Source organism: Ambystoma mexicanum, chromosome 3q (genome assembly GCF_040938575.1).
Source record: "Ambystoma mexicanum isolate Mex_15411 chromosome 3q, UKY_AmexF1_1, whole genome shotgun sequence".
Classification (NCBI taxonomy): Eukaryota; Metazoa; Chordata; class Amphibia; order Caudata; family Ambystomatidae; genus Ambystoma; species Ambystoma mexicanum.
The window spans coordinates 648,197,501-648,214,436 of record NC_090926.1 but is presented as its reverse complement, the minus strand read 5'-3'; the positions used below and the strand labels follow the sequence as shown (position 1 = coordinate 648,214,436).

The 16,936-nt window shown below is 46.8% G+C and overlaps 1 protein-coding gene across 4 annotated transcripts in view; it reads right to left on the bottom strand.

The window, feature by feature from the left end:
* Positions 1-16,936, bottom strand: part of TBCD (tubulin folding cofactor D) — a 2,839,019-nt gene that overhangs the window by 67,209 nt on the left and 2,754,874 nt on the right. For all 4 annotated transcript variants that reach the window (XM_069654539.1, XM_069654542.1, XM_069654540.1 and 1 more), the window contains 2 exons: positions 14,939-15,028; positions 6,025-6,112 (listed from right to left, as the gene is read on the bottom strand). In XM_069654539.1, the coding sequence (XP_069510640.1) occupies positions 6,025-6,112; positions 14,939-15,028 (178 nt within the window). The remainder of the gene's footprint in view (positions 1-6,024; positions 6,113-14,938; positions 15,029-16,936) is intronic.

The window sequence follows — 16,936 nt, the reverse complement described above, 5'->3', positions numbered from 1 at the left end:
GGAGCCGGCATCCAAGCAGTAGTGCTTGCAGAAGGCTGAGGGCGTAGCCCATGTAGTCGCCTTGCTGATGACCTGCCACGTGACATGCCTCTGGAAAGCAACCGCCGTGGCTTTAGCTCGGATAGCGTGGGCATGCATATTTTCTGGAAGAGGTTTGTGCTGCCCCTCGTACGCCTCCTTGATGGCCGTAACCATCCACCTTGCTATGGAGGCCTTGGAAGCCTGATAGCCGGGCTTTGACTCACTGAAGGTGACAAAGAGAGCATCTGATTTGCGGAAGCTCTTGGTTCTGTCAAGGTAGAAGTTTAGAGCACAACTGACATCTAGACTGTGCAGTACCCTCTGAGCATCATCCTTAGGGTCCGCAAAGAAAGTTGGTAGCCTATCTCCTCATTCAGGTGAAAAAAGGAAACCACCTTACGTAAGAATGAGTGGTGAGTTCGAAGCACCAACTTGTCCTTATGAAAAGTAGTATAAGGCTCTGAAGCCACCAGTGCCTAGATTTCACTGACCCTACGTGCGGATGTAAGACCCACCAGGAGGGCTGTCTTAATGGTGACTAGCCTAATGTCCGCGGGCGCCATGGGTTTGAATGGTTTATGCGCCAGGGCGCCTAAGACCATGTTGAGGTCCCACACAGGGTGTGGCTTCTTGATAGGTGGGTAAAGCCTGGTCAGGCCCGCCAAGTGTCGTTCAACCACTGGATTAGAGGATGAAAATACCTCCTACTCCAAGTTCAGGTAGGCTCCGATGGCCACCAGATAGGTGCGGCATGTGTCTACCTGCAGCCCTGAGTGTGCTATTTGTACAGAGAAGGGTAGCATGTCGTCTAACGTGCAGGTCAATGGATCAACCTCCTTTCACTCCGCCCAGTGACAAAACCTAGTCCACTTGCTGTTACGCTCACCTGGTATCCACGGGGACGCCACCCAGCCCTGGTTGGATGATTTGCACTGTCGAACCCTCTCCCAGTCCCTTGGTAAAGCCTCTGGTTAAAGATGGGTCTGCAATATAGGAGAGCTGGATTCAATACCAGATTGTCTTTATGTCTTCCCACCTCCCTTGGCCTCAACTCCTACGTCCCCCTTGGGCCTGCTCCTTACCTTAATATTGTAAAAGGTGGATTCTCCGTCCTGCGCCTCGTGGCAGGGACGCGTAGATGTGGGGGGCGAGCAGCGACCAAGTTACTTCACTGGTGCAAGGCCCCCTGTGGGTATCCAGGCCTGCTGCGACTCCGTAGGTTTGCTGCTTTACAGTCTTTATATGCAGTTCTTATGTTCCTCTTAGTTCGAACAATAATGTCTTGCTTCTTTCCTTTTAGGTATGGAAAGGTATTTTGGTGTTGTCATGCAGTTTGAAGTTGAGCATGGACCGGTAGGCGAAAGCATGGTGTGCGTGATGCTGTCCGGTGAGTAATGCGCGATGCGCTGTTTCGCCTTTTATATTGCTAACCTGTATCTTTTCTCTCCTTGCAAGTTGCGATGTTCCTCGCCGAGCGCCGCAATGATACTGACCAGGAGAAGACTACCCAGGTAAGAATTGTGTGGCTTTCTTCATTCAGCAGGAAACGTGAGTAAACACTTACTAATGCAGTCTTTCTTTCTCCTTTTTTCAGGTTATGGTATTCCAGGATGCATGCGGTGCCGGATGATGGAGTTTGTACCTTCAGGCGAGTGGAACTGAAGTCAGTGATGGTTTGAAGACAGGATACTGTTCCAGGTAAGTTTCGTAGTGTTCTCGCTCTCTCTGCAGGTCCTTGGTTTCAGGTAAGCTGGCATCAAAGAACGACACGGTGAGCGTTACGCTGCCCACAGCAGAATAACGCAAAGCATGTTCTGCTGTTTGGGTGCGGTTTAAATAGTCTCAGGTAAAGTTGTCCAGGTAAAATAATCCCAGGCCTGCCACACCCAAAGTAGTCCAGGTAAAGTAGTCCCAGGCCTGCCACACCCAAAAGACTAGACCCCATAGCTCAGTTCCTTGTAACTGAGCTATGTGTGTGCCTCCATGTTGGCTGAACCCCCCCCAAGTTAAATAGTCCCAAGTAAATAGTCCCATTCTAATGTTGGTCTTCATGATGGTTATGAGCCTGGCGACAAAGGCGCCAGGACTGACTCTAAGAGAGTCTTGGATGAGGTTTTAAGGCCTTTGACCTGGCCCCAACTGGGAGGCTGACTTGCCAGTGGGGGCCAGGGGCAAGGGTCATGACACCTGCTCTTGTACTGGCTCCTTGTAGCATCGCTCAGCACCTTGTATAATTTCTAGGTTAGCCTGTGACAGTTGCAGATGCCTTAGTGCTAACAGTTCAGCAACCATACTGCGAGGGCTAACTTCTGGGGGGGGGGGGGGTGGATGACTGTGCCTCCCTGCTGCAAGAGTAGGTGAGCTGGGCCCAGCAGAAGGTGCACCGGGGGCCTTATCTGTCAGGCTGAGAAGTTCCGAGAACCATGGCCTTGCTGGCCACCACAGAGCTATCAGAATGATACGGAGGTGCCAGGCTTCCCTGATCTTTCAGATTACCCTGTGGACCAGGGGAGTGGGACCGCGTGTTGGACCAGGTGGCAAAGTGATCCACCTGAGGATGACGCCATCTGTCGAAGTTCCACCAAGGGACCTGTTTGTCCAACTGCCATTCGTAGCTGTCCGCACCCAGACTGCTGAGCCTGTCCGCCTCCAGGTTGACTACCCCAGGAGGTGAATTGCTGCCAAGTGCATGTTGTTTACCAGGGCCCACTCACAAATGTTGACTGCTAGAGTGCAGAGGGGAGGAGACCTGGTGTCACCCTGCTTGTTGATGTAATACATGCTGGTGGAGCTGTCCGTTTGAATGAGGATAGCCTTGCCACCGATTATCAGGAAGAAGGCTTTGAGAGCGAGCCAGATAGCCATCAACTCAAGCCAGTTGATGTGGGCCGCCTGCTCCTGACAGGACCATACCCCATGGACACTGTGGCTGTGCAAGGTAGCTCCCCAGCCCTCTAGGGAAGAGTCTGTGGTGATGGTAGCCTGAGGTGCTGGTTGATGAAAGAGCCTGCCTATCCGGAGGTTATTGTCTATGCTCCACCAGACTAGGTCCTGGTGGAGATGAAGTGGGATGCTGACCAGCTCCGCCTGTGAGCCCATATCCTGACTCCTGGAGGCTGTGAAGTGCAACTGCAATCGCCTCATTTTGAGCCTCGTATGCAGCACTGTCAAGACACATGCCGCCATGATGCCCAAGAGATGCTGGTACCACCATGCCGAGGTCACTGCTCTGCTGAGAAAATGCCCCGTGGCCCTCTTGATGGCTGTGATCTTGTCTTCTGAGGGGAAAATTCTCTCGGAGCTCGTATCGGAGCTTGTATCCCAGATGAGGCCCAGGAACGCTGGACTCTGCGTGGGCTCCAGCGGTGACTTCTTGAGATTGATGGAAAATCCCAACTCATGTAGTGTATTCATGAGGGCGGAGGCGGTGTGGGGCCTGCTTCCAGAGACCTTGCCCTGACAAGCCAGTTGTCTAGGTATGGATAGACGCGGTGACCCTGGGCGCTGAGCAGGGCTGCCACCACATTTATCAGTCTTGTAAAGACCCTGGGGGCCGTATTTAGGCCAAAGGGTAGAACCTTGTACATGAAATGAAACCCGATGATCCTGAACCTCAGAAAGAACCAATGGGTTGCCAGATCCGGATGTGTAGCTAGGCATCCTTCAGATCCAGAAAGCACATCCAGTCTCCCTTGCACAATGTCTCCGCTATAAGCGCTGGGGTAACCATCTTGAACTTTTGAAGAGGAAGTGGAAGCTGTTTTTGGGTCAGTGTTTAAAAATCCTGTTTTTCATATGAAAGGGACACTGGAATATCTTCTTCCTTTGTGAATTAAAATGTTGCTTTTCCTTTGGTAATGACGGGTAGGACTTTTCCACATGGCCCTTTAAGTTCGGTTCGTTTGAGGCATTTCATTACATGCCAGAGCTCCATCAGCTGCTTGCTCCAGCTGAGGGAGTGCTCCTGGGCTGGCTAGTTGTGAAAGGGAAACGCTGTTTTAAAAAAAAATGTAATCCTTTTGTTGCACAATCCCCCTACCGACATGCCAAAATCAGCTCTCCTTCTGAGGCGCTGTGGAGCCCAGGGGACAAGGATGGTATTTTGTTCACTGGACATCGATCATAGATGCCCAGTAACCAAATACCATGCTTTCCCCCTCACCCCCCAAGTGCCTTGCATACACACACAATCACTTTGATTGTGTGCGTGTGTTAGGTGCTGTGAGGCCCAGGGGATAGGGATGATATTTCTTTACTGGACATCTATCATAGATGTCCAGTAAAAAATAACATGACCGCCCCCGGGACCCCTCCAGCGCCAATTGCAACCCATTATTTTAAAATATTTGTTGGGGAGAACACCCCCACACCCCAAACCCTCTTTGTTTGGCTCGGGCTCCCTCGCTACGCTCGTTTGCTATCTGGGAGAAATATACATGCTGCACTTAAAAAATTCACCAGCTGTCACTGGCCCTGGGACTGTGCTGGTAGCGGGGTGGGGCGAGCCCAGGGACTGTGGTGGGAGCAGGGTGGGGGGTAGTCATGAACAATGTTGGGATCAGGGTGGAGAGAGCCCAGTGTCTGTGGTGGGGTGGGGAGAGCCCAGGGGCTGGGGTAGGAGTGGGATGAGGGAAGCCCAGAGTCTGTGATGGAGGCAGGTGGGGGGGCCCAGGCACTAAACTGGGAGTAGGGTGCGGTGACGGCGCACCATAGTTCATAGCCATTTGGACTTAGTCTTTTTGGCATTGGGGTGGGTGGGGGCGGCTGCCCACATTTTGCTCAGAGGGGCCAGCCGAAAAAAGTTTGAAAACCACAGCCTTACACGATTAATTGGCCAAATCAGACCATAGTCGTTAAGAACAGCCAGGCAGCAGGTACACGGCCTCAGCTCCACACGATAGAATATGAAGACGTGTTATTTATATTTTGTAAAGTAAGTGCACTGCCTTCTTTACATCAGGCAGCCAAGTGGGGGGTCAAAGCATGTGCCCATTTTGCCCTGACATAAAGTCGTCTCTGGATGCCATGGCCGATCTGCAAGGAAATGTATGGTGCAACACAAAGAGCATAGGTTTCATTGCAACCAACGTTGCAGCCGCACCTCTATAAGATGGCATGTGCTCCAGGTTCCCGCAGTAACGCCTCATCAACGTCAAACATCGGTTGTTGCACGGAACGCAATCGGTTAAATTAGACAGATGCATGTACACCCACATATCACGCACATACCTCTAAAATGTGTAGGATTTAGAATCCTAGTACAAGGATGTAGCACAACACAATGCAAGCAAGGGTGCCGCTTGAGCTGAAAGACACACGCCAATAGCAATCTTCTGTACAGTAGGAGATTGGCTCGAGTGGCAGTACGGTAAATACCTCAAGGCAAGATTCCCTGGCACGAGGCAGGTCCAGAGAAAATTAGCAGACCCTCGTCGCAATTCAAATAAAATTAAAAAACACACACAGTTACTGTGCTTCACACATATTTCTAATACACGTGTTTAAGCCCCATTCACCAGTCTTTAATGTTTCTACTAAAAAGTCGCAGAATCTCCAGGATCACATCACAACGACAAATGAACAGAATCACCATCAGGGGCACACGTGACGGACTAGGATACCACAAACACGAAAAGGTCAGCAAACATTAGGCACAGTACCAGGTGGCTGGGTCTTTTTTTGCTGTTTCGAGACCTCACTTGTCTCGGTGCTTTTGCCCACATAACATTAAGCGTGGAGCCCGGTGACAGAGACGGCAACGTGTTCATAATGCAAAAGGGCTGTACCTGATCATAACGTCTGGATATGAGAGGGCTAAAGAGGGCACAACATGGGGTAGACCACTTGTTGTACCTAAGCAGGGTGCACTTCACAAACATTGGATTATGCAAGTTGCGGGTATAAGGGCGCACACCTGACAGATGGACATGCAGACACGTGCTGGTGTAGAGACACAGACACACCTACGTTGTAGTGTGAGTATTAGTAACGCAGAATACTTACTATAGGAAAAGGGTGGCAGAGCAGAACAAACAACTGGAATAAAATCTTCTTTCGGATATCACCCCCAAACTGAATCATGCCACAAAATCTAAGGGAAAAAAGCGTAGAACAAGAGTGTAAAAGGGGAGGACATTAGGGCTCTTGTACACAAAAGGCCAAAACATCGTTAGATAACAGCCTAACTAAAAGAGATGTATCGAGGCCCACGCAGAAGATTATAAATGGTGCATTGCATTTGCTTTTTAATAATCTTTCCTTTAACTACAACCTGCTGTCTGCTTCCCTCTAGAGAGGAGTACGGGTGCATCGATACGTTTCTGATGGCAATCACTGCATCAATAACACAATATTAAAGCCTACTTTCTCTCAACATTTTATGATGCCACTGTGGGAAAAACAAAGAGCAACATTAAATCGGAGATTAGCTAACAGTATTTCCAGTGCCATACCGTTATGCAAAATAAAAATGCTGAGATAATTTAACATGAAAAGATAGCTTCATCGTGATACCAGGTTATTTTACTTTTTGCTTTCCCACACTTTCCAACTGGTTTTGACAGCCTGCATCCGCAGGTGGGTCGGAAAAGCCGGCTGTAAAAGATAGCTGTCCTTTTAAGAAAAACATTAGAGTCTTTTGAAAGCCTTTACACGCATGGCCCCTTCCACGCATAGATAGGCACCCCACCCTCCAATCACCCACTGCAACCCACAGGACTTGTGTTTTTTATTTGAATAAGCACTAATTGCAGAGAGGTAGAGTTTACATGTGTCAATATTAACAACTGTAGATGCTAAGAATGAGATGAGGAGAATGAGATGAAAGACACGACATTTGCTGTCTGAGGCCAGAAGAAGGTTCATGTTCTGATCAGGAGCCCTACAACATAACGCAGGCCCTTGCTCTTATATTGCTTTCTTGTGGACTGTTTTCTGGCCATCATGATCTTCAAATTCTGTTCTGAGATTTACAGATGGTCAAAGGCGGGTTCCTCAGGACCAGGCTTTTCAGTTCAGAAATTCAGGGGGAGGGATCAAGCACCTGCCCCTTCTGCCGAGTTAAGAGGTCTCCCATTAGGGGCAGATCCCTAGAATGCAGGACTGCAAATTCGAGGAGATCCGAAAACTATATCTGGTGCAGTCAAAATAGGACTACCACCACGCTGAACCTAATCAGAGTCTGTGGATGAGGGGAAGCGTAGGGAAGTCATAAGATGTTTTGTTCAACCAGTACGGAGATCATCTCCCATCAAGCAGTGTGTTTCTGGCTTTCGCAATGCATAATGTGGAAAAAGTGCATCAATTGAGTCACAAACAAATCCACTTCTGAAAACCCCCATTCCATTTGATGCTCTGAAAGCTGGCGTTGGGCCAAAGCCGCTGGGGCCTTGGCAAAGATGTCCAGCATCTTCATTCGGAATGCCTCCCATTCCTCAGAATGCCTCCCATTCCTCTGATGTAGAGGATTGGGTGGGAAAAGGTACCTGCAGGGCCTCTTCCTTTCGGCCTCCCTTGAAGTGGTAGCGCCTCTTCGTTGAGGACAAAGAAGAATGAATGCCGCAGAGAAAAGCAGGGTGACATCGACCTCTTGAGCTGGTGCTTCTTCTTTTTGTCCTTTAGGACCAGGTACTGTTCCATGGTGCTGCAGTCCGAGCCCAGCGATCTCGGGTGCGCTTATAACCATTTCCTTTTGGAGGTAGGTGAAAAGTTTTACTTCCCACCCTCAAAGTGGCCTCGGTGCATCAATTGGCATTGCGCGCAGTCCTACTCGTCGTGGCATTCACCAAGGCAGCAAAGGCGTATTTGGGTGCATGTCGGACGCTGACATCTGATGCCTGCAATCCATGCTGTGTTTGAACCCCACAGACCATGTCCTATTCGCCATTGCGACAAATACCAGATACACAGCAAGCAAATATTGGTAAACAAATAAGTAGTTAACAACAGTGTTCCTAGTAGCGAGTAGAGTGCACAGAAAAGGAATGGGGGCAATGGGGTGCGCGGTGCCTCTATATATACTGACCCCGACATGTCCGGCACAGGCTATGTGGAGGCATCGGACAGAGCTGACGCAGAGCTGTAGTGCGGCCCTTAGCAACAGAAAAGTGTCTGAAGAGTAGCTGGTGCTGGGAGATAGATATCATAGATGAGGACTCACTGCCAGCTCATTCAGATGCGCGCCCCAACCCTTCAGGGAGCCCGGTCGTGACCCCAGTCACTTCCTGCCACGGTTGCCAAAAAGGGTTCTGCTGCCATCAAGTGCTCTGTGCAAGTCAACCACAGTAGATCTGGTGCGACTCTGCCCAGGACCTGCAGTTGGTCCGTCATGTTGCCCAAGAACTTCATCATAGAGACCCGAGAACCCACTGCAGTGATCTCATTCTCAACCGGGCCTCTGGCCCCAGGAAAATTAAGAATCTCATGATACCTTGCAACTAGCTTGTGTAGGAGGCTGAAGGTGTGCTGAGGTGATCTGCTGCTTAGGTTGGCTGCCACCACCGCCAAAAGCTAGGTGAAAAACCTCGGGCTGAGGTTTGCCCGAATGTCAGCACTTAGAACTGGTAGTGAGAGCTGCTGATGACAAACCTCACATACTTTGTGTTTGGCATGGATTGGCACGTGAAGGTAAGTATCCTGAGGTCCAGTGACACCAACCAATCATGGAGCTCCAGGGCCTGGAGGATCTGTGAGAGTGTTACCCTCCTGAACTTATCCTTCCTGAGGAACATCTTCCAGTGTTTCAGGTCGAAAATGGGTTGCAGCACACATCATACTTTTGGACCAAAATGTAAAGGGAGTTCCACCCGTTGTTTCTATTTGCTTGAGGTAACATTTCTATGGCATCCTTCTAAAATAGGGAGACAATCTTTTGCTGGAGTAGCTGATCCAGAAGACAGGGGGGCCTAATAGGGGTGGGTTGGCCTGTCTGACGGATGACGTAGGAAAGGCAGACAGTACCCTTGGGGGGATCACCACTGCAATGCCCATGTGTCTACAGGAATCTTGCACCATTCTGATGAACAATACAGTAGACACCCCCCTACCAGAATAGGATGAGAAAAGCTCTCAAAGGTATTTTGAAGCTGCTGCTGCACTGGAAGGGACTGAAGCTAGAGTGGATTGAGAGGGTCTGCCTCGCTCTGCCTCTCGATAGCCCAGAACATTTACTTTGTCCTTGTTTAGTGCTTGTTTTCCTTTTTAGTTAGCATGGCTGTAATAGCCACTCCCAATGTTTCTGCCACCAACTTAGATGCCTGCAATTTCTACAGTATATCGTTTGCCTATGGCCCAAACAACTTATAGAGCCATCAAATGGCATGTCAAGCAACTTGGATTGTAAATCCTGACTTCCTGAGCAAGGCACAACTCTGTGACACATAGCTTGTACCTGTGGTTCTCACCATGCAGTCTGCAGTATCCAGATCAGACAGGAGTGCTTGGCACATAGCTACCATCTCCTGCTATACCGAGGTCCGTCTTTTCCCCCTTTAGGGACGTACCGCAAACTCCAATCTGCCCACAGGGTGTGGATATATTTGGCCATTGTGCATGTTGTGTAAATGGCTTTCAGGACCATGCTGTCTAATGAAAGATCTTTTTGCCAAGGCATAATATCTGTTGTCGTCCCGGTCAGAGGGCATGGAAGGCTAGGAGCTTCCTTTGGCATTAAATGTTTCAGCTTGTACTACTAGGCTCTCCGATGTGGGGTGCTTGGAAATTAAGAATGAGTCAGAGGACGCTGGGTCATACTTTTTATTGGAGACTCTTATGTACTGCTAGTGCTGAGCCGGGTCTCTTCCACAGCTCTAGCAAAGGATCTTTGATAGCAGCATGGAAAAGTCAGAACAGGTTCCTCCATCATCTATGGCACTTTGTCAAAGATGTCATTGAGGTCATATTCTGTAATCTCCTTACCAGGGGGGCCCAGCCAAAAGCATCTGCGATCTTAGCAATCATCCGTCTGTAGGTAGCATTAGTATGACCATGGGGGTCTGGCTACACAAACTCAACCTCTGGAGAGTTATCTAGGCCCCTTGCATCTTTCAAAGTCATTGCTATGTCAGTCTGTGTTCGGTCTGGAATTCTTCTGTGGCTCGAGTCAATGGCTCAAAGCCAAATGGGATCTTCGAAAGTATTTAGAAATGATCCCAGAATCTCGATTCCAAGGATTAGTATTCCGTCGACATCAAAGGGCTTTTCGCGAATTGGCACTGATACAACACCGAAGAATGCCACACTGAAGAATGCCACGGCCACACAGGAAGCTGCAACCATCCAGGGATCTTGCCGCTTAGTCTAGGCCGAAGCTGTCCACAGGCTCGTAGGTGCACAGGAAGGATGGGACTCCAAAACCCTGCCGTTGTTGGCAAGCGCAGTGGGCTAGAGTGACTTTATTTTTTTGCTTCCACCGGGCTGACCTTCTTTCTCAAAGACTTTCATAATTTGCCGACTGAACTCCCATTTTTCTGCGGAGTAGATTTGGAGGGGAAATGTCCGTCAGTTGAGGAGTCCGATGAAGAATATCTTTGCTGCAACTTCTTCAGGGAAGATGAGTGTCAAGATTCACTCCTGGAATTAGATATTTTCTTTAATTTCTCGGGCGATAGGTCAATCTTCTCTGAGTCCTTCCCATCAGTGGATCTCTGTTTAGAAGAGATTGTGCTGGGCTACTTTGATGCCGAATGCCCCACAGCTAGTTTTGAAACTCTTTCTTTCAATTACTTTTGTGTAATAGTTTGGCATGTACCACAATCGGCACAGGCTTGATCGGTACAGAGGAACCAAGGACAAACCTTGTGGGGTCTGTCAGGAATATTTCAATTTTATCGTCAAATCGTCAAACATGTCCTAGCGGCCAGCAACGCGAAGTGAATCATATGTGGGAGGGTGACCCAGCTGTCCTGACTCCTTTCCAGTGAAAGAGAACCAGCATCGGGTCCAATTCTCTATGGATCCCTTCCAGCTCCGTTATCCACCTCAGCACCTCCGTCCAATATTCTTGAACCCTGGAACAGGACCACCACATATGCCAGTAATTCACCCTTTTCCCACATTTTCTCCAGCAAAGTGGACTCACCGCCAGGAACATTTTCGACAACTTCACCACGTCATAGTGCCATCTATGGAACAATTTATTGCAGTGTAATTTATACTGACACGAAATCGATGTTTAATGGGCTAATTGTATTATACCCAATGAGAGACGTTTTAGAGTCTTTTTCTGATTTCTTATGGAGCTTTGCCAGTGAAGAAGGCGCAGAAGTAGGTAGAGCCAAAGAATAACTTAGACGATGTTTAAATTCCAAGTGTCCTGTTTTCCCAATAATGAAGAAATTTGGAAATTCTTCCTGCTACTGGGGATGTATGTTCCTTGATGGGAACAGAGGCGTAGCCAGGATTGTCCAACAAGTGGGGCCTGAAGCCAAGGTAGGTGTGCCTTGTCGCTCAGGCCCTACCCTGTCTACACCTCTGGATGGGAATCCAAACAGGTGACATAACAATTCAAGGATTGGAGACAGATGGACTTTTCTGCCTCCTGTGTGGATGCAGCTAAAAGTGTTGACGTAGCCTTCACTTCTGTGCTGTCCCCCCCCCCCAATTTGTCGCCCTCCCCGAGGAGCATAATAAGGCTTAGAAACTGAGGATGCCAAGCAATTTGATGAAGATGAACACGTTTTAAAAGACCAGAACCTTTGATTGCAAGTTTGCTTAGAGAGTGAGCTCAACAGCAACATAAACACTTGGTTTTACATTTTTATAAAGCGTAATCTGCTGATGATGGATTAAACAAAGTATTATCATCAAACCTTAAATGCAGCAGCTTTTCTTGTCCTGGCAAATGGAGGTTTCCAAAAGATTAGCATGCCACTGCATGCAGACAGTGCCATTCATAGCACTTCCCGTGATATCAGTCATGTCGATTATGACTTGAAGCTGTTGAAGTGCTGCATTCCTTCCTTCTGAAATGCAGAAAGCAAACCAGGCTGCCACATCTTTTTGAAGGAATTCAGTGAACCTTTCCAAATTATGCCAGTTGAGACTATTTAAACTGAAATGTTTTAGCTGCATTAATTTGCCTCAACTTCTGGGATGGGATGCATTCAAGTAAAACTTCTCTTGACTTTCCGAGGTTTTCACATTTTTTTTTTAATACAGGTGCTGGGTAAGTGAGAAGGACTTTAACCTTAGTGCCTAAGGGTGCCGAAACTACCGTGGACTGGGCAGGCAGAGTACCCATTAGCACAAATGGATCCTCTTTAGGAAATGTGCACTTGTTATCAAGTGATTTCAAGAACGCTGATACACAATGGGGTTTTGCCCAATAACTGAAGGCCTGATCTAGTACAACATTTTCCATGGGCAGAAATGACTTCGATTGATGCATAGGAAGTTTCCAAAAAATCCAGAGGCCTCCGGGTCATCCACTGGAAACGATCCACAACACATGAATGGCTTTAGGCAGTGTCTTTCAAAACATTTTTGAAGGCGAGTGACTGATGATCTTCATCAGTGTCTGTATGCATGTCTTTGGATACTTTTATTTCTTATTTAAAGAAGCAGAAACCTCAGGCTCAGTATGGTCTATAGGTTGAAATTCCACCATCGCCTCCTTTATCCTTTGAGACAAGACTTCTAAAAAAAGACTACAAAAGCATTGTTTCCAGTACAGTGGAAGTTATATCCTTGGCCATGGGTATTGATTCAGCCTGATCCTCTTATGATCGCTCAGGTGAAGTATAAGATTACACAATATAAAATAGTTCAACAGGTACCAAATGGGTTTAGGACTGAAAATGTTAAAACTTACAGGCCTACGGACCTGTATATTAGTCAAAACCACCTGAGGGTGAGCCTGAGTATTTGACAAAGGGTACGCTTGCTTGGTTCTCAGTCGAAAAATAAGGTGACAAATCTGAATTTTTAGACCTAACCAGAGTGCTAAAGAGTTTGCCTGGAGGAACGGTGAAGAACTTACTAGGATCATATTCCTCAGTATCAGAAATTAGGCTTACCGACTCCAAATGATGTGTCCTTTGACACCTTTTTCTTAGAATGCCTTTTGGGAGACAATGGTAAAAAATCCAGTGGCGATTGTGAGCAAGACTTGTCTTTCTTATGATGGGAGACCCTGTCCGCTTCACCCGATAAAGAGAATTCCAAAGAAGCAGCAGAGGTAACTGACTCGGGTATCAAGGATGGCTCTGTAGCAGGGGTTCCGGTAGAAGCCGAATAAACTCTGCTGGAGCCAATGACTCCAGAGTTATGCTCGCCTGTTCGATTAAATATCAGAGGACGCAGAGCTTTCCCATGGTACTGCAGCAAATTTATCAGGTGGGGAATAATCGTACTCTACCGAGTCGCCAGAATAGTCTTTGGGTACTTTTCCTTCAAGGCAGACTCGCTCTTTCTCACCAGGAGGTGAGACTGTTTACCACCAAGGGATACTCCCAGGTGTAATTAACTAGGTTTTTTTCCCTAAATGGACCTCTGAAGATTCCAATATTGGAGATGCGGTCTTCACCACAGGTACCGAAGGTGGATTCCGAAACAAATACCCTGCCTGTAGGCAAGGTCTCCCTCTTACTGATATCAGCATCATTCCTGGTCCTGACAAAGACTTCAGTCATCTTCATTACCAGATCCAGCTTGCTCCGATAATTGAAAGAAGGTGGCTTTGCAGAGACCTTGGGTGAATTCTACTGCAGAACACACAGGAAATCAATGTATGATGGATCGCTAACATAGGAAACGGGTATGATGTGGATCGGCCACTGAGAACTGCTTCCTACACTGGATGAATTTTTGGAAGCCCACAGTATACGGCATATGCATCAGAGGGAGGCACCTCACAAAAAGGAAGAAAATCACCAATAAAAAAAAAACAGGGATGAAAAGCTAGAAGTAACTGCCAAAAAAGGTAAGTTACCATGGTGCGCAGAAAATCCCAACTCACCAAGCAGGCAGAAAAAACAGGAACTGGGCATGGCAGTTAGTGATGAGGGGGCCAGTGGGATGTGGCCTGTGCACAGAGGGAAGCAGGCATGTAAAACTTTCCAAAACATACTAAAGATTTTCTTAAAGAGAGCTATCTTTTACAACAAGCTTTTCTGACCTGCCTGCGTATGCAGGCTGTCCCAACCAGTTGGGAAGGAACGAGAGCTGGACAACTGAGAAAGATTGAATAAAGATATTAGACAATTCATTACCAACTCTAAAACTAAACAGACTCTCACAAGTAGGAAATGTTATGAATTAGGTTGCACTATTATAGAATAGTACATCAAAGAAGGACCATGATAAGGCTCTACAACTTAGCCCTATATTTCAGCTAATACTGAAATTTCAGAACTTGCATGCTATGACGTTTCCTCAGAAAACAAAAGAAACCTATTCTGCACTGAAAAACAATAAGCTTGCTGATCGTGTTCCCGATTAGCGAACAGAGTGTGTGGAGAAAAGGAACTGAGGTCATGGGGCGCCGCTCTATAAACTGGCCCTGACATTTTGGCCGGCACATGGCACGATGAGTAGTCAGGCAGAGCCAACGCAGAGCCACATTGTGCCCCCTCGCAGCAGAAATTTTTCCGGAGACCAGCTGCGCTGGGATAGGGATTTCATAGATGAGGAATCTGTAGGAGTAAAGAATACATTAGAAACCTATTCTGCACTATACAACCAAATGACGTTAAAATAAATAAATCCTATAAGCTCGGCTTCCACGCCAGAGACACATGCAGTTGCTGAACTCACCTCTTTTCTCCTCTTCCCCTATCCACAACCACTCAAATCATGTAATGGCTTGTGTGCGTGCCATAAACGGATTTACTTACACTTGCAAAGTGCAATACTATACTTTTAACATCGGCGGTCACTCTCTTTATCCCCAAATACAGACACACATACTAGGCAAACTCACACTGCAATGCTGGAGCGAAGTTTCGTGATGTCTTTGGACTTTTTGATTTCCTCTTTGCAAAGTGACAACAGTTCCAAGACAAATGGATGGCTGCAAGGAGAAATAATGTTGCTGGTTATACAATCTTCTTCAGTGCTTTGAAAATACTGTACAAAGTTATTTGTAAAACACTTTGCACTCTCTCATCCCATGACACAAAAAGTACATATGGTCATAACATATGCGCACTCTCCTTCACTGAATCTGCCGATACAAATGATGTTTGCAGTGGTAACACACAGTCTGCTTTGACAAAAATATTTATTGTGAAGTGTACTGTAACTAAAACAATCTCAATACATGCAGGCACAGATAATACACACGACAAAGCCAGAGCATGTAATTTATAAAACAAGAAACTTTCCTCATATTGTGTTGATTTATGTAGTGATAAAGGCGCTCTTCGTATGCAATACTATATCTAATATCCCATTCATATTTCTCAAATTAAATCACATTTCCAATGTCTACACAATGGTAGTGGCGGAGATAGAGAGTTGAGAAGTCTTAATTCGCAGATGCATAAGACATCCACTTTATCCTCCTCTCAGTCCCTCCATGAACAGCTGTTACTCTTGGGCATCCTCTCACCCCAAAATTCTAAAGTGTCACAGGTAGACTGTTTCCAAGAAGAGCAGCCGGATACTACAAATACTACCAAGATTAAATACCAGAAGGATAACAATATAACATTGTGGAAACTGTGGAAACATATGGATCTTTAAGGGTTATAACATTATTAATTGTATTAATATAATATAGTATTGCATATAACATAGCTGGGAAAATATATAAATTTCACATTGCTTATTTCATTCATATAATACAAAGTTTACACAACTTCCCAAGAATCCACCATGTCTTTCTCGATCTCTCAGCAATCTAAGTCATTACTCATCCTCCTGTTATACTTGTCATGCAATTAATTTCTTTCTATGCTGCCTTTCCATTCATCTCCTGCTCCCAGAGTTGCATAGTTTCACCGTACTCCACACTTCCTTTTTCACACATAGCAACTCAACTCATGTTGTAGACAACATCGCCTTCCACTCCCACAGCATTCTTCAACACCCTAATTGACTTGGCAAGATTGGAAAACAGAGGTTTTTCTACTTTGTCTTGGCCACCCTTTTTTACCTTCACAAAATCACCCACCCAATTCCCTTCCTTGCACCAGTCTTTCCTATTTTGTCATCATGCACATTTGTTAACCTATCTTGCACATTCTGGTTATTGCCTGCTTTACAACCCTCCTCCATTTTCCTCACAGCCCCTTTATTCATCAACTAAGTGGGGGACTGTTTGCAATTCGGTTCCCTATCGCTAATAAGCCTGATAGGAGATGCTCCCCTACAGCTACTGGGTGACAGTCTCATACTTCAAACTGGTTCCTTCAATTTCTCTGCCCAAACAAATTAATCATGAATGTCTTTCTGTAAGCAACCACTTATCCACCATATAACCCTTTACACCATTTGATTTGTTTCCAGGTGGTCTAATGAAGAGAACTTGCAGCAGAATACGAATTACTTACCCCTGGTAATGTTCTTTCGGGTGGATGTTCTTCCCACAGATTCCTCATCTTAGACATATTTTCCTGCTTTGCAGAGTCCTCAGAAACCTTTTCTCCCAACAAGGGGTGCTGTGCGGCCTGACATCGAGGATCCTCGAGTCGTTGGCTTTGGGTCAGGATGTGACAGCAGTACAAACAGTGCACACAGCGCCCCATGACATTAGTTGTCGTTTTCCCCCTGCACGCCACGCTAGGGATTACAGACAAAAAAGAATAGATGCATAAAGTGATGAAGTAGAGAGTCAAAACAGAGACATAGGAGGAAGCTCCTTAACCATGGGGTAGGCTGGGAGGAACATCCATCAGAAAGAACTTTACCAGGGATAAGTATTTTGTTCTTCTAATGGATAGTGTCCTCCCACAGATTTCTCATCTTAGATGGACTC